Raw genomic sequence first — 23,775 nt, forward strand, 5'->3', positions numbered from 1 at the left:
TCTGTAACTGCTAAAAAGAGCAGGCACTACTGTAGGAGAAAGATTAAAATGTGCAAACAGGAAGGGCGGATTTTGAGTTTACCAACTTGAGCTTTTCGACGTAACACAGAAGTTGGTTTCACAGCACTGAGAAAAATAAAAATGCCTGAATACTGCAAAGCACATGAAAAATGACAGGGAAAAAAAATGTTATTTCTTCTGCTGCACCCACAAGTCCTTCCCAATGCTAGTTTTTAGACTTCATCTCCTTGTCCATCTGTAGTATTTTATGCTACCTACTCCTGAAAGTTTATTTCAAATTAAACTATCAAAAAAAGTGTGAAGCGGTTACTTTCTCAACGCTACACCTTGAGTAGATTACACAGTGCGGAGGGGGAAGGCCGACCTACTACACACAGAGCAGCGCCCGGCTGCCTCGACGTCTTATCGCCGGCGCGCGCATACCACGGGGAGTGACATCAGACCGAAACTACACGGTTTCGCCGTGACCAACCAGTCCGCTCAGGACTGCGCTACCGGCGGGGGGAGGCGGCACCCCGAACCCCGACCTCCCGCCCGCCGCGGGCTCGCCCTGGGTGCCCGCCCCGCAGAACCCGCTCCCGAAGCCGAGTCCGCCGGCCCGGACCTGTTGCGCGTCCCCGCCCGCAGCGAGCGGGGCCCGGCACCGACGCCGGCGGCGATGCACCTGCCCCGGGCCGCACCCCCGCGCGCCCGCCGCCCCGCCCGGGCCCCCGCCCGCGGGGCTCCGAGCCGCAGCCAGCGGCCCGCCGGGGCAGCAGCAGCCCGCGGGGAGGACGGCCGGGCGGGGCGGGGCCCGACGCCCGCAGGCGGCCGCGCTCGCTCGGGATCGGCCCTGGCGGCCGCGGAGGCGCTCACCTTGGCGGCCGCGGCTCTGGCGGACATCTTGTCTCTCTCCAGCGCCGCGCGAGGCTCCTCGGACCCGAAACTCCGCGCCACCGGCCCGCCGGCTCCTCACGCCACGGACCAGATAAACATCTCCCGGGAGCGAGCGGGGCTGGGGGCGGGGGCGGCCGCGCAGGCCCGGCCCACGGGGAGGGGACTCAACTCGGACAAAAGTCCGGGAAGCGCCCGCCCGCCCCGCCCGGGTCCTCTCCGCGGGGCGCGCCCGGCCGGCGCCTCCCTCCGAGTGCGGCCACTCGCTCGGCCTCGCGGAGCTCCCCCAGCCCGGACGCAGCGGCCCCGCCCGCTCACCGCTGGGCAGCCCGGGGGCCTCCGGCCGTCCCCGCAGCCCGCCCGCTGGCCCCTCAGACGCCGGCTTCCGCACGTAACTTCCCTGGAACCGGGCGCGGCGTAGGGAACCCAGCGTCCACAGCCTGAGCCGGCGCCGGCAACTGCGGGAGGCCACGCAAACCTGCCGGCCCGGCCCGGCCCGGCCCACTGAGCATGCCCGGCTGGGCGGGGGCGGGGCCACGGCGGGGCGGGGCCACGGCGGGGGCGGGGCCTCTGCGAGGCGGGGCGGGGCGGGCGGCCCCGGGCCCGCTTCCTCCCGAGGTCCGACCCCAGGCGCGGAAGGAAAAGCCCAGTTCCGAAGTACTCGGCGGGCAGTTTCCGCTGGCATGCGAGTCTTCCTGTTTGTTTTTGTTTTGTTTTGTTTTGTTTTGTTTTAATCAAATGTCCGGCAGAAATCGCCCCCCGAGGAGAAAGCCCCTCTGTACCAAAGCTTTCTCGACTTCCAGCAGAGACTTGTCCGCTTGTTCCTCGGCAAGCCACGATGGCTCAGCCCCGCGCTGCAAAGGGCGGCTGCAAAGGGCGGCTGCAAAGGCGGGCATAGCGAACACCTGACAGTAGTTTCCTTCACGTGGTAAACACCCACGGTCACGGCTGTCACCCCATGCCTGGGCCTTGCCGCCCCACTGAAAGCAGAATGAGTTATTTCATCCTTAAGACGCTCCGAACCAGGCCCAAATGATTGCTCTCAGTCTTGGGCACTCCTGGGAGAAATACCCACGAGGACTGCAAGGTCTTGGCCCACCCACATGAGGCCTCAAGACACAGACAAAGTCTCTCCCACCTCAGTAGGCAGGGATCTTCGAAGTCTTTTTCGGCAACCAGGATGCCTAAATTCGCAGAGGTGAGCAAAGGGCTCAGGTTGCCTTGGACTTGTAAGGGCAGTTCTCCAGCTCTCCTCTGAGCAGACAAGGTTAAAGACCTGCAACCCACGGTCCGGCTTTAATCAGCCTCTGCATACCCTTCCCACAAGGCTGATCACCTCGCTAAACACCAGAGTATGTAAGAAACTATTGCCGGCCTCATTATTCTACACTTGGTAAAATAGAAATCTCTTCACAAATGTCAGAAATTCTAAGTAACAATAAATAACATTCACTTTGGTTTTAAACTTATGGTGTAATTTTTGTTTGTTTGTTTTTGGTCAAAGTATTATTTATTCTTTTAAGAATTGTAATTAAAATGTCCTTAGGAGCAAGCACTGTTTTTAAAGTAATGAAAGTTTTTACAGTAATAAAAGACCTTTCATATATTTATTACTTTTGCCATCTTATTAAGATGTGCAATCAGCATGACCTGCCTAAAACTAGGCATCATGTCTTCAATAGCACCTAAACCTAGAGACATACCTAAAAATGCACAGAAATTTTTTTTCTCGTTTGTCACTTTTCATCAAGTCTTCCATACATCATTTAAATGCTAGATTACAACAATGATTTGTCAAAGATCTAATATACCTGATTACAACTTTATTTTACTTTAGCCATGGTTTAAACATAATGAAATCAAGCAAAGTTTACCTTGAGAATACCTTACTTTAAAAATTACATTTGCAAAAATATCTCAATAGTACCCTTTAAATTTTTTTAATGGTATTTGTAATATCTGAAGTAAACTGTATAATATATGTATAACATATTTCCTTTTCTCTAAAGAAACGAGAAAGTTTTTGTCATTTGTAAAAATAAGGGTAAAATATTTGTCAAGTCTTAAAAACATATCTCCATTCCAATGGTTTATTTTTGGGGCAGTGCTTTGATAAGAAGTGGAAAGCATAGAGCATAATCTCAGATAGTTGCCCCTGTAACAATGAAGAGTTCATCTACTGAACAACAAAATTTATACCACAACTTTAATGCTCAGCTATGAACTGAGCATGGAGGTGGTTACACCTCCTCTAGACTCATTCATCACATGGGAAGAAATACAAGCAAATTTGAGATTCTCAGAGTAACAAATTTTAACCAAGAATCTCTTTCGATTGCACAGATTGTCTTATGTCTAATCATCTAGTGCAAAGTGAACAGGAAATGAAAAACCACAACACTCACAAAGAGAACTTCCTGTGGGGTTTTTGGTGTCTGCGGCTCAGAATGAAAAAAAAGAACTGTGCAAAATCTTTCTAAATCTTAGATAGGACCATTTATTAAAACAGCCATGACCAAGTGAATGGCTATACCCATGGCCTCATTTTATCTAGATATATTTTGTTTCCATTACAACAAACTTTATCCTTAGAAAGGCCTATTTGTTATTCTGGTATGACCTGTGAGTTTACATATGAAACGCAAAGGGGAACTATTATGGCACTGTAGTAGAACATGAGACAACCTTGATAATGCCACAAAAGAGTATATACAAAATCCTAGAATTAGAATGTTATCAAAGCATTGTAACCACAACCACAACAACAAAAGTAATCCTAACCTCACTCCTATGCCATGTCTTTTAAAATTCTAAAAATTGCTTCGGAGTTTTCCTCTGCCAATAAAGTCATAGAACAAGATTAAATGAGGAACAGCTTGCTAAGGCTCATGAAATTTCCAGACTTCACAGACCAGTAAAATTTTAAACAAAACAAAACACTTCAGGGGTGCAGTATATGATTACCAACTTTTTCACTTATTTTATTTTGCAAAGTAATGACTTTGCAAACAAAGTCAAATTTGCAAATTTAAAAACACTAATATACTTAAAGATATAAAATGGTAGGTTTTATGTTATGTATATTTTGCCACAATAAAAAATTTACCAAAAGAATGTTACTATCACCAACATTTCATTTTTAAAAGGACATATAAACACTAAAAAGTCATATTTTATTCAGGTCAGAATAAAGAACAGTCCTAAAAGAAGAGGCAAGGTGGAGCTTTCTCTTTGCAAGGTCCTGAATGTCATACAACCAGGCAGATTGTTAGCTCCATAATTCCACGGAATCCACGACTCCAGCCAGACTGGCCAGCCAAGGCTCTAACTCATCTCTGAGTAGTTTGCCTCCCCTTCTCTCCAGCCCATTTCCCATCTTCTGTACTCTCCTAATGATCTGTCAAAGACCTCCTCCCCAGCCCAAGCAGTGATTCATAGAGAAAATAGAAATTAAGGAATGGAAACTCCCTTTCCATCCAGCCGAACAATGATATTCCTACCCTGGGCACCTGCTTTTCTTCTGTCTTCTGCTATCCCTATGCTGTGAATCCCATCTCCTATTAGCTGTGTTCTGTCTCACCATCATCTTCATGCTCTCCCAGCCAAAAGGATTCTACATCTCAGAATTCAAGCTTCCTCTCAGGTCTTCCGCTTAAAAATGGGAGGTGGGAGTGAGGGTCATGGGGACAACTCTTGACTCCACCCAGGCTGCCTTCACAAGTATGCAGTCAGCACAGCTGTACAAAACCAGGTACTCAGAAGGGCCCCACACTGGATTTAATGCTCTGCAGCACTGTCTTGAATCTTAACAATTTTTGCTTTGGATTTGTGTTTTGTAAGTGAAGGTGATGGGACAATGGGGCATGCCCTGCTCTCAGCTCACACGGGGTCCTGTTTGTTTTGGCCTCCCTGGAGGGGTTCTCAGCTATCTGCTCCCACTACTCCTGAAGGACCTGCACCTCTCCCTCCCTGCTCTGCCACCCTCTGTTCCTCACAAAGATTTGGGAGAGGGTTGGGGTCAGGCCTGTGTGCCCTTAGCACATGGGCTGTGCAAGAGCCCCAGAATGACAGTAGGCCATATCTTGGTGGAGGTGAGCCTAATCCCCATTGGGGTACCAAGCTGTCAGGGTGGAGGTTTAAAGATCCTTAGTAGTTCCCCTCTGCTATGTATCGGTTGGAGCAGCAGTCCTATAGCCTGACTTCCCCAGGCCCTGTCCTCAGCTTGGGCACTTAGATCAGTTGGCTTGTGTGTGGCAGGGGGGCGGGAGGTGTCCCAGTAGGCCCAGGGGGCAAGTGGGACCCCCAGGGCCTATGAGGGTCTATACTAGCTATAATTTTACCAGGCCCAGGGGTGCTCCCCTAAGGAATGGGGTCCTCTCTCCTCCCTACCTTTCCGAGTCTGTCTGTGCCTGTGTCTTCTGGCCAGCTTATGGGACAAACTCCAAATTGTGTAACTGAAGTGATTGCTCATACAAGTTAAATATTCTGATCTTTGCTCTAAACCTGGCACTGGGATCCCCAGGTGGCTCAGCGGTTTGGTGCCTGTCTTTGGCCCGGGGCGTGATCCTGGAGTTCCAGGATCAAGTCCTGCATCAGGCTCCCTGCATGGAGCCTGCTTCTCCCTCTGCCTGTGTCTTTGCCTCTGTGTGTGTGTGTGTGTCACATGAATAAAAAAACAAAACCTTGGGCATCCCTGGTGGCACAGCGGTTTGGTGCCGCCTGCAGCCTGGGGTGTGATCCTGGAGACCCCGGGATCGAGTCCCACGTCGGGCTCCCTGCATGGAGCCTGCTTCTCCCTCTCCCTGTGTTCTCTGCCTCTCTCTCTGTGTCTATGAATAAATAAATAAAATCTTTAAAAAAATCTTTTTAAAAAATTAAAAAATAAAAAATAAAACTGGCACTGCTCAGTACAAAAATAAATGGTATAATTATATGTACCTTTAATGGTACTTTCTTCTGCTTTTTGAACAAAGGGTCCCCACACTTTCATTTTTCACTGGGCCCCATAAATTATATAGGCAGCAGCTCTGAGACCACCTCTCCCTCTAGATCACATTCTATGAGTTTGTGACAAGCTTCTCAGAAGTTCTCTTTCAACTCTAGGTCTCTCTGTTGTCAAGGCATGCCCAAATCCTTTGGCACTCTTTTTTTTTTTCACCTTAATTTCACAACTCATGCAGGCATACATTCCTTCTATGAAAGAAGCAATAGATACTTTTAAAAGTCCAACTGGACCACATGCCACCATTCCCATTCCTATTACCCAGGAATAATAGTATTTAAACAGAACCAGAGTATGTATTTCCAGACCATGTTTTGTGTATTTATTTACACATATATATGAAAACAAAGAGAAAGGAAGGAAGGGGTGTGTAGATATACAGGAATATATAGGGTGTTTTTTTAAAAAACAAATGATAAACAATATTCACTTTTGCACTTTTTTCCCACTTAATATTTTTGTCTTGGAGATTATGTCAAACGATGAAAATCTACATCATCATTTTAAAATGGCTGTCTAGTAGTCCATAATATGAGTATACTATAATTTATCTAATTTAAGATGGTTTTGATATTATAATGCTTAAGTGAAAATCTTTATTTATGCCTTCTTGTGCATATGTGAAATATTTCTCTAGGTAAGACATCTAAAAGGGGATTTTTCTGGGTTGAACCATATACTTTTTTTAAAATGTTTTTAAACTGATACTATCTACCACCCCTCCAAAAATACCAGATCAACCTATCCTCTTCCCCCCACCCATATGAACCCTTGATAATACTTATCTTTTAGATTTACTTATCTTTTAGATTTTAGATTTTTTTTTTCGGGGCGTGACCCCGGGGTCCCAGGATCGAGTCCCATATCGGGCTTCCTGCCAATGGGAGCCCGCTTCTCCCTCTGCCTGTGTCTCTGCCTCTCTCTCTGTGTCTCTCATGAATAAATAAATAAAATCTTAAAAAATAAAACATTTTTCTCCATAACCCCCCATTTTACTGGTGCTCAGTGCACACACATGGAGAAAAGTGCCCGGCTGTGCACGTGGAGCTGGAGAACCGTCCTGTGAGCACCCTGCACGCTCCTCTGCCCTCATCCTCGTCCTCGGAAGCTTCCACCTGTTGTGGGCAAGTGTGGGGCCAGGAGCCCGGCTGTGCGCTGTTTTCTACAGGCGCCCATCTGGGGGGGGGGGGGGGGCGGGATTTGTGAGTGCGCAGCATGGGGGTGAGGGGTGGTGACTAATAACAAGGTAGAAGTTGTAATGATACAGTGTAACAGCTGGTAGACAAAAATGGTGTATACTTGCCTGTTTATTTCATTTACTCCCCCCCTTTTTTTTGGTTAGGTTATTTCTGTTATTGATTTGTTGAAGCTCTTTAAGTATACTTTTTTATTCAATGCAGCTGCTTGTGTGTGTGTGTGTTAAATAGAATTTATTTTGGAATAATTTTAGCTGTTGCAAAGATAGTACAGATTTTATCCACCTTCCCTTAATGTTAACATCTTAAATAACTATGGTAGATTTGTTAAAAGTTAAAAAATTAACATTGTTACAACATTATTAACTGAATCAAATTCTGCTAATTTTAACTCTTTAATTTCTCTGATAATCTTCCAATTCTGCTGATTCCTTCTCCTTTGCAAATCTTACGGAAATTATTTTAGACCTGTTCATTTTGAGCCTCTAGATTCTTCTTAAGTTTAGGTTTGTGGACATGACTATGAATGAGGCAGCGTATAAACCAAAATGTTACAGTGGACAACATAAAGTGTACACTTGGAGCTTCACAGTTCTTATTATGTTCAGGAACATTTTTTTCTCAGACTCATGTTTGTAAAACAATTGCTGTGGGATATTTTTTCAGCCTCAAACAATAAGTGGAGATTGGAAGAAATCTCCTGACTCCACTTTAGTTTGGAGTGTGTCTTCCCTAGATGGCAGGAAGTACCAAATTCACTGGATTAAAAAAAAAAAGAGATTCCTTAAAAGAATTTGAATGACCCAATCCCCCAAAGTATGTTTGGATTCTCTTTACAATGTGTGTTTGAGTGCGTGATAAACCTTTATAATAATACTCTTTTAAAACAAACATAAAACGTAGAAAAGTGAAACTCCATTAAAAAAAAGGTAAATATATTTTTATATTTAAAATAATCCTTAAGGGCACCTGGGTGGCTCAGTCAGTTAAGCATCCAACTCGATTTCAGCTTAGATCATGATCTCAAAGTTTGTGAAGTTGAACCACACATCTGGCTCCATGCTGGGTGTGGAGCCTGTTTGGGATTCTCTCTCTCTTCTTCTGACCCTGCCCCCCACACCCCGCCACCTGAGCACATGCTGTCTAAAAAAATAAAATAAAATAATTTTTCAAAGGGAATAAAATAGGGCAGCCCTGGTGGCTCAGTGGTTTAGTGCCACCTTCAGCCCAGGGTGTGATCCTGGAGACCCTGGATAGAGTCCCGCATCTGGCTCCCTGCATGGAGCCAGCTTCTCCCTCTGCCTGTGTCTCTGCCTCTCTGTCTCTCATAAATAAATAAAATCTTAAAAAAAAGAAACAAAGGGAATAAAATAGATGTATATACTTGCAAAAGAAACACTGGAAGGAAAACTAAGAATAAATATAGTTACCTTTGGAGGAAGGAGAAGACATCAATAATAACTTCTACATATGCTCTTTCACATAGTTTCAGCTTTGAAAACATAAAAAATATTTTACATATTTAAAAAAATGAAATCAAGAAGAAAAAATATCTGTAAAAACTGAAAATGAACTGAAGCAAGAAAACATACATTAAGTTGGTAACCTAACCACACAGAGAAAAGAATTATTTCCAATGCCTCTTGCACAAAGTGCTTTGATTGTAGATACTTTGTATAATACAGTTTAAGGAAAACAGCACTGCAAAGAAATCTTAAATTTCATTCAATAGTCAGCATTATTACTTTGAAACTGTTAATACGTGTATGCATTAATATTAAACTGTTACATATTCATTAGCATATTAACCTATATATAATGATTAGCTATTATTTATATATGTGTATTAACAAATATATTAGTATATTTAATATATTAGCATTATTAACATAACAATTTATAATATTAGCATATTATATATGATAGTTTCAAAGTTACATATAAATATATACCAATTTCAAAGTAATAATGCTGATAATATGTTAGTGTCTGCTAATAATGCTAATACTATGGTGTATGCTTTTGTAACCAGTTATATTATTAGTTAATACATCAGTGTATATTAGGGCATATTAACATTCTTATGAACCAAGATTTTTTGCTTAAAAGAAAAGAGAAAAAAATACAAAAATCAAAGAAGTTAAATAAAAATTCTACAATTCTAATGTTTTTTAAAAATCAGTATAATTTAATGTTTTAAAGTATAATATATATATGATATACATGTATGTATGTACATATGTATGTATGTATGTGTATATATATATATATATATATATATACAGAGATTTCCTAACTCTTGACAATGAAAAAGACTAGAAAGGATGAAAACCCAAAAGCAATGAGCACAGCTAGTGCCCAAATTGTAATCTCCAGCCAGGAATGACTGATTACAGATCTGGAGCAAGAAATATACAAGATAATCTTGGGATACTTTGTGCCAGAAAGCAAGGAAGTTCTCAAAGAATAATGGATCAAAGGGATACAGAAGCCAACTACCAGCAGTTCCCATTGGCCAATGATGAAACAATTTGAGCCCCCCCCCCCCAAAAAAGGCAATTAACTGAAACACAATGAATATCTAAAACCCATGAATTCAAATAACAACAAAGAAGAAAGTAAGTGAGAGAGCCCTCAAACAACTACTTATCGAACAGACCTGGATATAACTGGGGTACTAACTTCTTATTCTGTAAACTGTCAATTTAAAAGAAAGAATATATTTTGTGTGAGCTGTATTTCAGATAACCAAATAACTCTAATTGACGAAAAGATGTTCCTTATAAAATAACTCCAGCTAACAAATCTGGAATGATACAATGAGGAAACCATCATCTTGTAACACCTGAAACAACAGACCTAAGCAACTAGTCATCAAAACGATCAACGTTAGTATCATTCAAAGCTAAGACAAGCAAACACTGATGCCTCCATGTGATACAACTGGAAGCAAACAGTACTACTATCTACAGAGAATGCTGTCCCCAAATTCAGCTTGTAGGGCTAATTTTCATAAACGAAAATACAGGAGATAAAGATGCAAGTTGAATGACTCCACCAGAAAGCAAACAGATGACTACAGAATGTAGGAGGTCCTACACAGGAGAATGGACCCAGTTTTCAAAACAAAATAGTAGAAAAAAAGAAAAGAAAAGCAAGTTGAAACTGCTATGGACTTTCTGTGGATGGATTCCTTTTCATACCCACCTATTGTAAAAAGACATTTTTGAGACATTTGGGGAAGTTTCATTATGGACTGAGTGTTCAGTGATACCAAAACGTGGTAATGGTATTATAGTAGCATAGGAAGGTATCCCTTTTTAAGAGATGCATATATATAGCTGAAATAGCACAGTGTTTGGGATTTGCTTTAAAACACTTCAGCAAGGGCACACCTGGGTGGCTCAGTGGTTGAGCATCTCTGCCTTTGGCTCAGGTTGTGATCCTAGGGTCCTGGGATCAAGTCCTGCATCAGGCTCCCCACAGGGAGCCTGCTTCTCCCTCTATGTCTCTGCCTCTCTCTGTCTCTCATGAATAAATAAAGTCTTTAAGCACACACATACACACACACACACACCACTTTAGGAAGGAGAAAAGTTAAATAGAGGCAGCCAATATAGCAAATACTGAAAATTGGTGAATCCAGGTGATGGGCATATGGGAAGTTTATTGTGTTATTCTTTCTATTTTGGAGTTTGTTTCAAATGTTGCTGTACATTTAAATTTTCTGTCATGAAAAATCAACAAAAACAATAAAAATAAATATTCCTCTCAGCAAAGACAGGTGGATTAGAAGTAATTGTCAGCCATTCCAGCCATCCCTCTTTGTATACCCCATTGCAACACGACGTTGAAGTTCTTCTCATCCAGGGGTGGAACATTGCTTACCCCATCCCTTGAATCTGGGCAGCAGCGTGACCTGTTTTAGTTAAAAGGCATATGTGACAGAAGCAGAAGCTTGAAAAGCACTTGGGTATGAGGGTGTGCTTTCTCTTGCTGCTGAGAACCCTGAGACCACCATGGGGAGAAGCCCAGAGTAGCCTGCTGGGGAAGTCACATGGAAGAGGAATGAGATGCCCTGGAGGACAGTGGGCCAACCTCCAGACATTTGAGTGAGGGAATTCTAGACCATGTGGTCTCAGCCAAGCCACAAACGACTGCATCTGCATGACTCAGCCCAGGCAAGTCTAGCAAAAGAACCACTCGGATCTGAGCCCAAATTGCCAGCCCACAGAATCATGAATGTTTTTTAAGATGCTAGGTATTGGGTGATTTGTTACGCAGCAGAACAAACTGATTATGTATGGCTAAATCAACACAAGCACTACACAAACATACACAAAAGATCAGCTTCCTAGTACTGTGGGGGCACATGGCATGTATTCCGTCAAGGTATCTGAGTAAGAATGCCAGGTCACTAGATCTAATGGTACATTTGGAAATTGCACTAAAGGCAATGGAGGCTCTGGTAGAACACCTCTTCTTGTATGTACAGTGAGGGCTATCAAACCAAGTGGTTACTCCACTGATATGACCGATGGACTACAAAGAACTCTTTTTCTGAGGACTGGAAAGGTCTGGCTTTGCCTCCAGTCACCAATTCCAGACAAAACAGAGTCTTTGGGATTGCTGGCAGAAGGCCCTGCCTTTCTTCCCTGACTCAAATTCCACAACCCAAGTAGCCAGTACAGAAGGAAGGCACACATCTATGCGAGTGTGGCTGATCCTCCTGCCCCTAAAGGCCACAGCTGGGGCTACCCTAGCACCCATGAACACATCTGTGACACTCTCCACCAGGACAGGTTTCACCCTACATACTGTAAGAACAGATCGTGTTTCCTCTTTACCACAGATGTTCACCTGCAAATGCGGGGCCCAAGTATAAGGATTGATTAGAGAGTGTTTAAAGTGCCCCAGAGGGGTGCCTGGGTGGCTCAGTGGTTGAATGTCTGCCTTTGGCTCAGGGCATGATCCCGGGGTCCTAGGATCGAGTCCCACATCAGGCTCCTCACGGAGAGCCTGCTTCTCCCTCTGCCTATGTCTCTGCCTCTCTCCGGGTCTCTCATGAACAAATTTAAAAAATAAAATAAAATGAAGTGCCCCAGAAAACATCATGCAGAAGTCACTGAGGTGCATATGGACATTTTAGCCAAGGTACTCTTTTACTAAGAGAAAATATTGGAGGATTCTAAATTATGACTAATTAATCTAGCTAAATCACATTAACTTTAAAATAATCTTCCTAAAGATTATATAGTTCATCTTAGTATCATCAGAAAACTTCTAAAAGAAAAATTTGAGAGGATTAAATATTTCTCCTTAATACTAGCTATTTATTTGGAACTATTTTAAAGTTAATTTGATACTTTAATTTGTGATGAATATGGCTATTTTCAGTACATTAGAATTACTGTTCACACAAATGCCACCCACATTTACATGCTAATTTATCCAACTTCTTCATTTATATTTTTAAAGGTGCAATATAATTTTTACAAGTACATTTTTTAAGCACAAGAATCATTTTAAATAAATGGCTACATATTATACTCTTGAATTAGCAAACTCTTATTTAGTAAATGTTGCAACTGCCTTTTGCAGACTATGGGTTTGGAATTAACATTATCTAACAAAGTCTAACGACAGGAAAAGATCATTAAATATGGGGTTTGTAAAGACTGGACTCTAAAAGCTAAGAAAAATTGGTGGCAGCTTCATTATTTGTGGAACTAAACATGAAGTGGACAAAGGAAAAACCTGCAGCTGAGCTGAAAGTTGGTGCAGAAGCCAGGACCCCAGACAGACCCCTCACTTGGGGAAGCACTTGGATCTCCTGCTTCTGATGGTCCTGCCTTCCTCCTTCTGAAAGCACAACACAAAGAGCTGAGGAAAATCCATTAGACTCATTATCATTCTACCTAATACTAAAATAAATGTTCTCTTCTGTTAACAAAGTGTGGACACATATGGTGAAAGCATCGGAAAGAACATGATGGAAATGATTTGGGAAAGGTCTCCTGGGACTGAAGTTTCCTTATCTGTACAACAGAGGGGAGAGACATGGAGAGATTGGGCGGGAAAGAGGGGACTGGATTAATTGTAAGACCTTCCTTAGAAGGCCATAACTTTCAGTGATCGAAAGGGTCAAAAGCTTTTCATCCTGACACTATATCAGGCTAGTTCTGGATGTGGTTATTTGTAGGTTTTCCAAGTTTTGGAAAGGTACAGATGATAAAACAATAGACTCTGTTTCTAGGAAAAGTTCTCATTTTAAATGTGTTCAATTTTTAAATGTGATTACTATTTCCATGTGAAAGCACATAGCATGTGAAAGTGACAATTTTATAAAAGCTGGACAAACTAGAAAACATGCAAAATTCCAGCTAAGCTCAAGTCTGTGTGTGAGAGTATGTTTTGAAAGGGTGTGGCTTCCTGACTCTGGATTGTTTGGAAATATTCAGACAAAGCCAAATTCATTTCTCTGATATCCTGAACACAGCAAGGACTGGTGCCTAAAATAGCATAAAACATGATATTCCTATGCATATAATCAATTTAAGTCAGCTAAAATATGTGATAAACACCCAAAAGATTTTTTTTTTCTTTTTTAAGTAGGCTCTAAACCCAGAGTGGAGCCCAACATGAGGCTTGAACTCACAACCCTGAGATCAAGACCTGAGTTGAAACCAAGAGGCAGACGCTCAACTGACTGAGCCACAGGTCCTCCAACACCCCAAAGATTTTTAATCTGTATTCTCATCATTCCTTCTCTAGGCATAGTCAATCCCAGGACCCTGAGATCACAACCCAAGCCCAAAGCAGAATGTTTAACAGACTGAGCCACCTGGGTGCCCCACTTAGGAATATCTTTAAATTGTGGTGCTCAAAGCAGAATGCTCTCTTAGGGAAAAGCACAATCCACATAGGTCAATACTTCACAGTGTGGTGTCAGGAGAAGCAAATAAATCGATGAATACTTTGGTATTCTCTCCCATCCCCACACCTCAAGAGAAATACAGGTCTGGCTGGACTTATTTTTGCTCCTAGCACTGTTGTAAAGAGAAGTTTATTCCTGGGGTGATCAACTTTTATAGAGTGAATCCAGGACAGAAGTAATAGGCAAAAGGCTTCATAATATAATATATAGTAAGTAATTATACACATATGTTATTGCTTTAACATAAAAAAATAGGTGTGGATGGAGATTATATATTATTCTGTATTATTTCCCTCTCTGTTATATAAATGTTAAACACAACCACCATAAAACTAGTTAGTAGTGGCAATCAGTAGTAATTAATAGTAGTACTATTTAAACAATGAGAAAAATGTATCAAGATTTTAAAATGCTTCTTTCTGTCCTCTGATACAGCAGTTGAACCCTTTAAAAATTATTGGGTATTTAAATTTTGAAGGCCTTCTACTGTGTATTTTTGAGATATATAAATGTAAGACTTCTTAAAAATATAAATACACCAGGGCTAAACAGATACTACTTATATTTAACCACCACCACACACAATCATAATGTCCTGCCTCTTTCAACTCCAGGATACAATAGGATATTTTTATTCTGTTTCCTTTCCTAATAACACTTTTCTGCCTGCAGCAGTTTAGACATCCCTCCATGCTTTCTTTGGTGGCAAAACTGAATACAGTCATACATAAAATTCACTTTGACTTGCTCTGTTCAGCTCTAACCCACATGACACAGATCCCAGGTGTCAGTCTGATCTGATGACATTAAGCTAAATATCCTCTCAACAAAACCATGTGAGTGTGGAATGCTTATGATTCTCTTTACTAGCAAGAATACGTTTTTAGACTTGTAGGAATTCATTCCCACCTGTCCCAAAAACGTCCATCCCCTTTGCATCTAAAGGCTTGTTAACCAAGTTGTTTGTATCTATAAATTCATCATATAGGCTACCACTGTCCAGGACACCTCTTCTTTTTATAAAACTTCTCATTTTAAAATAACTGTAGTGTCACAAGAAGATGCAGAGAAATGTACAGGGAAACTCCATGCTCCCTTCACCCAGCTTCCCCTGATGTTAGCATCTTGCACTACTCTAGTACAATACGGAAACCAAGAAACTGACAGTGGTACATTCTAAAGACTGTTCAGATTTCCAGCTATACAAGCACTCCTGTTGTGCATCTGTATGTATAACTCTCTGCAACTTGATTATACTGTCATCTTATATGACCACAACCACCACCACCAAGACACTCAACTGTCATTTCACCATTTCATTTCATCTCTTATGTTACCCCTCTCCCTGCAATCTCTAACCCCTGGTAACTAATAATCTGTTCCCCATCACTATATTATATTTCTTCATGAATATTACATAAATGGAGTCATATAATATGCAACCTTTTGGGGTCCGCTTTGTTCACTCAGCACGTTTTCCTTAAGGTTTATACAAGTTGTTGCATGTACCAATAATTCTTTCCTTTGTTTTGCTAAGTAGTATTCCACCGTATAGAGGTATCACAGCTTGTTTTACCATTATCCACTGAAGGACATTTGAGTAGTTTACAACTTGGGGCTATTATGAATAAAGGTTCTTTGAATATTTGTGCACAAATCCCTGCATGAAAATAACTCTTCATCTCTCTGGGATAAATGTGCAAGAACTCAAACGCTGAGTCCTACCAAAAAATGGTAAATCCATTTTTTTTCAGTTTTGAGAAGAGCTATTGAAATATTTTTCAGATTAGCTGTACCATTTTACATTCCAACCATCAATATATGAGTAACATATGAATAACTGGCAGCATTTGGTGTTATCACTATGTTTCATTTTAGCCATTCTGGTAGGTATGTTATTTATACCTCATTCTCAACTTAATTTGCATTTCTCTACTAGCTAATGAGAAATTCACCCATATATCTCCTTCAGGGAAATGTCTATTTCTTTTGTCCATTTTCTAACAGGATTTTTTTTTCCACTATTGAGTTTTGAGAGTTCTTTATATGGTCTATATACAAGGATTTTGTTGGATATGTACTTTGCAAATATTTTTTTCCAGTCTACAGCTTATCTTTTCACCCTTCCAGCAGGCTCTCTCCTGGATTAAAGTTGTTAATTTTGATCAGTTTCAATATTGGGTAATTTAAAAAAATATTTTATTTATTTAAGAGAGAGAGAGCACAAGCAGGAGGAGGGGCAGAGGGAGAAGCAGACTCCCTACTGAGCAGGGAGCCCAATGCAGGGCTCAATCTCAGGACCCTGAGATCACAACCTGAGCGGAAGTCAGATGCTTAACAAACTGAGTCACTCAGGCATCCCCAATTTTGATGAGTTCAGTTCTAAGTCCCAAAGATTTTTCTCTTATGTTCTTTTCTAGAAGTTCTGTTTTACGTTTTAAGTTTGTCTGCCATTTTTGAATAATCCAAATAATAATAATCCAATAAGTTAAACCTCTCTTTCTCCAGGAAAATAGTTTTGAAGCAAAGATGTAATTTTAACTTCTAAGATCAAAGCTTAAGTTTCACTGAGAAAATTCTATTTAACTTGACCCTTTTTGAGGTTTTTTTCCCTTTTCTGATAATTTTCTTTAAAAAATTTGAAAGCCATTTCCAAAAAGGACTCATTTTTATCACTATATGAGAGTTCTTGCAACAACCTAAACATAACATCAAATGACTCAGATACAGGCACTTTATCCTTCTCTAGGCTTATTCTGGCCTCATTCACTCAAATATCACTAAAGAGTTTTGAAGAGCATAGAAGTGTCTGTTTTACTTTACTTTTTTTCCTCCATTTCATTCTCCATGTATTTCCAAATTAGAGAGGGAGATTCCTTTTGGCCCACATTTGAAAATATGATTTTATGCCAGACCAACACGACAATCATCCTATAGGCAATGCTGAGAAGGTTATCTCCTTGCATTTCTATAAATTCAAACATCTCATTAAATGCTTCTGCATATTTTGAGGAAATGGAAAAGTGACCCAAAACTTGCATTGTGAAAGCCTCAATATCACAGATAAACAATCATGCTTCTTTGAAAGAGTGTGTATTAGGCATGTAGGTATTTAATAGATAAGATCATTTCAGTTTCTTTGTTGAGAAGTTTATATTTTGAATGGAATTTCCAAAATTTACATTTGAACTATCTGTTGGATATGCAAATATTAAGTAGAACAAGATACCAACAATCTTTGTGCTTTTTCCTTTTCTTAGATTTCATTAAAATCTTCACAAAAATCAAGAAGATGAATCAAAAGCTCAATTTTTGAAGAAGTTGAGGGACAGAACATTTGATCTGATATTCTACAGACTGCAGCGTGGTTGAAAAGACATGACAGCATCAGCTCTACAACAAGAGGCAAACAAACCTGGTATTCAGGTTTCCTTGTTTGCCCACAGGGCACATTACTGTGTCCTCTGAATCAAAAAATGTCAGTTTCATACAGCAATAGGGAAATGAAACCATAATGCATATTCAATGATGTGGTATGCCAAAGATTATTCAGCAGTAGCTATTTTTTAAAAAGATTTATTTATTTGAAGGAGAATGAGTCGGAGGGGCAGAGAGAGAGGGAGACTCTCCAGTAGGCTCCACATTGACCACAGAGCTGGATACGGGGCTCAATCCCAGGACCGTGAGATCACGACCTGAGCCGAAACCAAGAGTCAGACACTTAACTGAGCAATCTAGGTGCCCCACAGCAATTTGTAATTGCTTATTGGCATCTTTTGGGGAGACGAGGAAATTTTTGAATTAAAAGTACTCGCCTATCTCAGCCCAAATTAGTGGGATTCAGCCTCCATATGTCCTTTCACACCACCTTCTCCATGCCCAGTTCCAATGTCTGTTCTGTATATTGTGTACTATACTCTGCTTTGGTCACTTAGCTCCCAAATCCAGTTGTATGCATCCTTCTATCTGTCATTAAAATATCACAATTAGCCTTCTTTTCCAATGAGATTTGGGCCGTGCTGGTATTGCTATTGTAATAGTTTTAATTATGTGAATTCTTAGAAGACATGATCAGAATTACTCACAATGGGGCAGCCCAGTGGCTCAGAAGTTTAGCGCCACCTTTGGCCCAGGGCCTGATCCTGGAGACCCAGGATCCAGCCCCGCATCAAGCTCCCTGCATGGAGCCTGCTTCTCCCTCTGCCTGTGTCTCTGCCTCTCTCTCTCTCTGTGTTTCTCGTGAATAAATAAATAAAATCTTTTTTTAAAAAAGAGAATTACAATGTTAACATTTTAATAAGCATTATCTTCTTTTTTTTAAAAAAAGATTTTATTTATTTATTCATGAGAGACACAGAGAGAAAGAGAGAGAGGTAGAGACACAGGCACAGGGAGAAGCAGGCTCCATGCAGGTAGCCCGACATGGGACTCGATCCCAGGTGTCTAGGATCACGCCATGGGCCGAAGGCAGCGTTAAACCACTGAGCCACCCGGGCTGTCCAACAAGCAAAATCTTGATAAAAGCACAACAGTTAATCAACAGGCCAAGTCAAAGCCAGATTCTTAACACTCATGGTTACAACACCGTTAATTACACACTTCCATCTCCTTGCTCGAGTGATGCAACAATGGATGATCCATTACCATGAACTGTAAACCACAGATGCCATTGGTTTCAGGGAAAAAGTGGTGACAGCAACTACAGAAGGTAAATCATCTATGCAGTACCCATCTGGCATTAAAGCGTCACTGCTGTCAGCCCCTATTTTGGAGACCACTTAATGAGTTTTATACTTTTCCTCCAACCTTCAGTACCCATCACCAAAAGCCAGGGCTTCTTGTATCCCAGGGAGTGGTTTCCTATGACAAAGGATTTTCAGTGTCAGAATCAGGGTACTGGGCAATGGAAGACATCCAGTCACCTTTAGTGAGGTATGTAAAACAGCCTTTCTAGAAAGCCCTTAGAGTTGGATGGGCCCTCTTTAGTGGCTCTACTCATACCTTGACCTGATTGTGTTTGTTCCAGAGGACTGGAGAGGAAAGTTTCAAGGAGAAGATATATGGGCTGGTCTCCTTCTCTTCCTCCTTCTCTGCCACTTCCCATTTCATTCTTAGTTCACAAATTAAAACTATATATAGTCTCCTCACTTTCCCCTTGTCCAGGAAAAGAAGAGACAGAAGTTGAGGGGCAAAGTCTACAGTAGGAAGGTTGCAGAGGGAATACTTCCAAATTTCTCCACTTTTTATACTCCAATGCCATGGAATATAGCTGCACATAGTAGCACCCTGCTGTTGAATACAAGGCATTCTTCTCCATCATCCCTAAATTGTTTCCTTAGTAGATGTCACTCACCATGCTAGGTGTTTGGAATACAGGAAAGACTAAGGGGTGGAGTGGGGGTTGCTTTGGTTAAGCGTCCAATTCTTGGTTTTGGCTTGGGTCATGATCTCGAGATCATGGGATGGAGCCCCATGTCAGGCTCTGTGCTGGGCATGGAGCCTGCTTAAGATTCTCTCTCTCTCCCTCTGCATCTCCCCAACCCTGCTCACACTCGCACTCTCTCTTTCTCTCTAAAGAAAGAGAGAGAGAGAGAGAGAGAGAGAGAGAGAAAGAAAGAAAAAGGGAAGGTCTCTGTCTTCAAAGAATCTGCCTGCAGTCTAGAAGAGAGATCAAATAGGAGATGAGCACCAGTAGAACAAGAGCTAAAAACACAGTGAGGGAACTAGGGATACAGAGGGATGGGAGTTCTGGGGGAAGGTGTCCCTAGAAGAGAACATGGTGGAAGTGTGACCAACTGAAATAGAAAAACACTGACCTCAGAATAAGAGTTCCTATGTTTCAACCTTGAAGTATATTTCAAAGGGTGCCACCAGTTTGAGGGCTGCTCCTCTAAAAACAGGGCATTGGCATTTCCCATGAGGAACAAGAACCCACAAAGGGGGAATGTGACTACATAGAGTTGACAAGAGGAAGAAGGCTGATCCCTTCTCCACTTGCCTAGAAGACTGGGCCTTAAATGTGGTGGTAGGACACTGAGCCAGGGTGCCAGTGTAGTCTGGGCCAGGCTGAAAGTTGAGTCGGGCTAGTCTGAGGTAAAAAGCTTACCAAGCAGAAAGGCAGGGAGAAAATCTTTCAGCAAAAATATTTAACCCACTGAAAATAATTTATACTTGTGTACAAACAACCTGCTGATTAAAAATGATTCTTAACTACTCATTAAAAGGAGGCCCACCCTTCAGGACCTATACTTTGCAACACTTAGGTACTATTTAATGAGAGTTATAGTAGAAGCAAAATATTAAAAGGCTGCATTTTTTTACATGCTATAATTTTACTTTTGACTAATTCAAACTTTCTCTGTGCTCAATTAGTCTGACTTAGTGAAGTTTTGTCTTGTATAAGCTGGGAAGCCCTGACTTGTCTCTCAACATGCCGTCAAGAAGTAGCAGCTTTAGTAAATTCTCAAGATTTTTAAAAGGTCAAAACTGTGGCCCTTCTTTTTCTTTACTAATTTTAAACGGGAAAATAATACTTATCAACAAAAATGCAATCCATATCCCTCTTGACCATAGCTGATTTGATTGAAAATCAAATTTGAGTTTGTGGTGTCTTTCTTCTGATTTCTTACAGTGTGACACATAACAAAGTGTGTTCAACACCATAACTGGGATTTCAAAGCCTGGAGACCCATTAAGAATTCCCATAACTGGGATCCCTGAGTGGCGCAGCGGTTTGGCGCCTGCCTTTGGCCCAGGGCGCGATCCTGGAGACCCGGGATCGAATCCCATGTCGGGCTCCCGGTGCATGGAGCCTGCTTCTCCCTCTGCCTGTGTCTCTGCCTCTCTCTCTATCTCTCTGTGACTATCATAAATAAATAAAAAAATTAAAAAAAAAAAAAAAAGAATTCCCATAACTGAGGATGTTTCCAGTGGTGGTGGGATAAAGAGAGGTGTTTTGATCTTCTGGTAAACTTTTAACTAGAAAGCCCAAGATAAATTCTTTTATTTTAAGAGAGGGGTGAAAATTTGGGAAAGTGAGAGCTTCCAGATATAAGTATAAAGGAAGAATCAATATATGACCAGAAATGGAAATCTCTGATGAAGAAATATGTAAGAATCCTTTGCAGTTCCCTTAATATGGACTACCCAAGCAATAAGAATGGTAAGTGTTCTTAAATTACAAGTTTCTTCTCTATATGTGAGAAGAAAGCTTCACTTCTAAAATGCTAAACTAACCTGTAGCTTTGGACAAGCAAAGTTTCATCATGGTGCTTGCTTTACCAGATGTAACTGATCACATATAAGCAATCTAACTTCTCAAAGTCTCAGTTTTCTTATCAATAAAAATGAAAATCACTGCTTTTTACAAATTGGCTCAATGAAGATTAAATGGGCTCACATGTGAGATAGTAAGTAAGCACTCAATAGCCGCTCATTGTTTTGCTGAATTATTCTTTAATTCTTTTTAGTTTTGACCTATTTGATATTTACTTATTTATTTTTATATCAATGTAAAGTCAAAAGTGTTGGGACGCCTGGTTGGCTCAGTGGTTGTGTGTCCACCTTTGGCTCAGGGAATGATCTGGGGGTCCTGGAATAGAATCCTGCATGGGGTTCCCTGCAAGCAGCCTGCTTCTCCCTCTGCTTATGTCTCTGCCTCTTTCTCTCTGGATAAAGAGAGAAATAAATGAATCTTTTAAAAATAATAATAAAGTCAAAAATGTTAAGCAACCATTCTAATGATAAAAGTTCTTTTTTTTTTAAGATTTAATTAATTAATTTTCGAGGTAGGGAGAGAGAAAGAGAAAGAGAACATGTGCGCACATGAGTGGGAGAAGGAGCAGAGGGAGCTGGAGAAGCAGACTCAGTGCTGAGCGCAGAGCCCAACATAGGGCTCGATCCCCCAATCCCGAGATCATGACCTGAGCTGAAATCAAGAGTTGGACGCTTAGCTGATTGACCCCTACCCAGATGCCCCAACAAAAGTTATTTTCTAGTCCAGATTCAATGACTATCTATCATGTTCTATACGCTGGGGACTCAGCAGTTAAGAGCAGACAAAAATCCCACACATAGCTTCCATTATAGTGGAGAAAGCCAGAACCAAGTAAAATAAATAAATAAGAAAAATATGCAAAATGTTACATGGTAATAAGTGCTAGGGAGAAAAATCAAGCAAAGAAAGAAAGGGAATCTGAGAGGCAAAGCAGTGGACTGTTCATTTTGCTGATTCAAGAAGATCTTAATAGGAAGGAGACAAGGGAGAGAGCCCAGGGAGTGAGCCGCATGCATATGGGAGGAAGACCTTCCAGGCAGAAGGGAGAGTATCTGCAGGGTCTCTGAGATGGGAGAGGCCTTAGTGTGTTTGAGGCAAAGCAAGGGGGTCAGTGGGTTTCAGCCAAGACAAAGGGAATCATGTCAAGGAAGTTACGAACTATGGCAGAGTGGGCAGGTCACACTGGGCCTGAGAGGCTTTTTCCTATGTGAGATGGAGAGCCACTAGAGTAATGTGAACAGGAAGTGACAATGGAGCAACTGTTTTCACAGAAGCCACTCTGCTGCTATGCGGAGAGTGAATGGGGGGGAACAGGAGGGAAGGAGGGAGGCCAGTGAGGAGGCACCTAATGTAGCCTACAGAGGAGGTCATGGTGGCTGGGCCTGGCTGTGAGGCCAGGCTAGAGGTGCTGTCTGTGAATTCCAGATGCAGTCTGAAGGTAGAGACAGGATGTGCTGGCAGATTGGATACAGAATATGGAAAAAAAGAGTTAAGGTTAATGTGAAGACTTTTGATCTGAGCAACTGGAAGGACGGAAATAACATCAAATAAAATCATACAGCCTGGAAAAAACATGTTTTGGAGCTGATCAGGAGCTGGTCTTGGACATGTTATATCTGAGGCCCATGTTAGACATCTATGTAAAAATGTTGGGTAGGCAGTTGGAGATGTGAAAATGGACTTTAGGGAAGAAGTTCAGGTTGGATGCACTGATCCTCAATTTAAGATGCCTTAAACCATAGGTGCATAAGCTCACAGAGAGTAAATGTAAATGCAGAGAAAGACCCCAAACCATACTTGGCAGGCTACCAATGTTGTGAGGTCAGGGAGAAGGAGAAAAGGCAACTGAGAATAAGTGGCCAGTAAGATAGAGGATGGTGTCTTAGAAGCCAGGTGAAGAAGACATTTCAAGAAGGGACTGATTAATTGTGAACTGTGTCAAATGCTGTTATTAGGAAGATAACTGAGTACTGACCAAAATGGATACTCCAAAAAAGTATGTAAAGCCAGTCTTTAACTTAAAACTTTTCTTACTCAGTTTGTAATATTTTCATAAGGCCTTAAATTAAACATGAGTGTTTGCCCATGTGTTTATCTCTTCTCCTAAATCTCACTAAAATGACACTAGAGATAAGAAAGCTGTAACATACAAGGACAAAGAGACATTATAGGTCAGGATGTACCTCCTTCCCCTCTCACTCCCCTAAACTCTAAACATATCCTGGAAAAAAAAAGAAAAAAAAAAAACAATATCCTGGGATCTATTCAAAGATGGATTTTCCAGCTATGGCTAATTGATCTTCCTAGGAATTCCAGAAGAACGGAAGCCCCAGAGACAGCAAAGGAAACATAGAAACCTCCCAGGGCTACATCAGATTTGTGAGGGGATTACAATCTAGGTGAGTGACAAGAATAAATATATAAATAGTGAAGCAAAAATAAAGACAAAGCACTATATTTAAATGGCAAA

General features: G+C 41.5%; 1 protein-coding gene across 24 annotated transcripts in view; it reads right to left on the reverse strand.

Annotated features, from left to right (window-relative positions):
* The window catches only part of TJP1 (tight junction protein 1), a 250,703-nt gene that overhangs the window by 108,740 nt on the left and 118,188 nt on the right, over positions 1 to 23,775 (reverse strand). For 12 of the 24 annotated variants that reach the window (XM_072737106.1, XM_072737105.1, XM_072737104.1 and 9 more), the window contains exon 1: positions 877 to 1,342. The exons of the other annotated variants lie outside the window; for them this stretch is intronic. In XM_072737106.1, coding sequence (XP_072593207.1) covers positions 877 to 903 — 27 coding nt within the window. In that variant the 5' untranslated portion in view covers positions 904 to 1,342. Of the gene's footprint in view, positions 1 to 876; positions 1,343 to 23,775 lie in introns of those variants that run through there. 24 annotated transcript variants of the gene reach the window in all.

The sequence above is a fragment of the Vulpes vulpes genome, chromosome 14 (assembly GCF_048418805.1).
Source record: "Vulpes vulpes isolate BD-2025 chromosome 14, VulVul3, whole genome shotgun sequence".
NCBI classification, from domain to species: Eukaryota; Metazoa; Chordata; class Mammalia; order Carnivora; family Canidae; genus Vulpes; species Vulpes vulpes.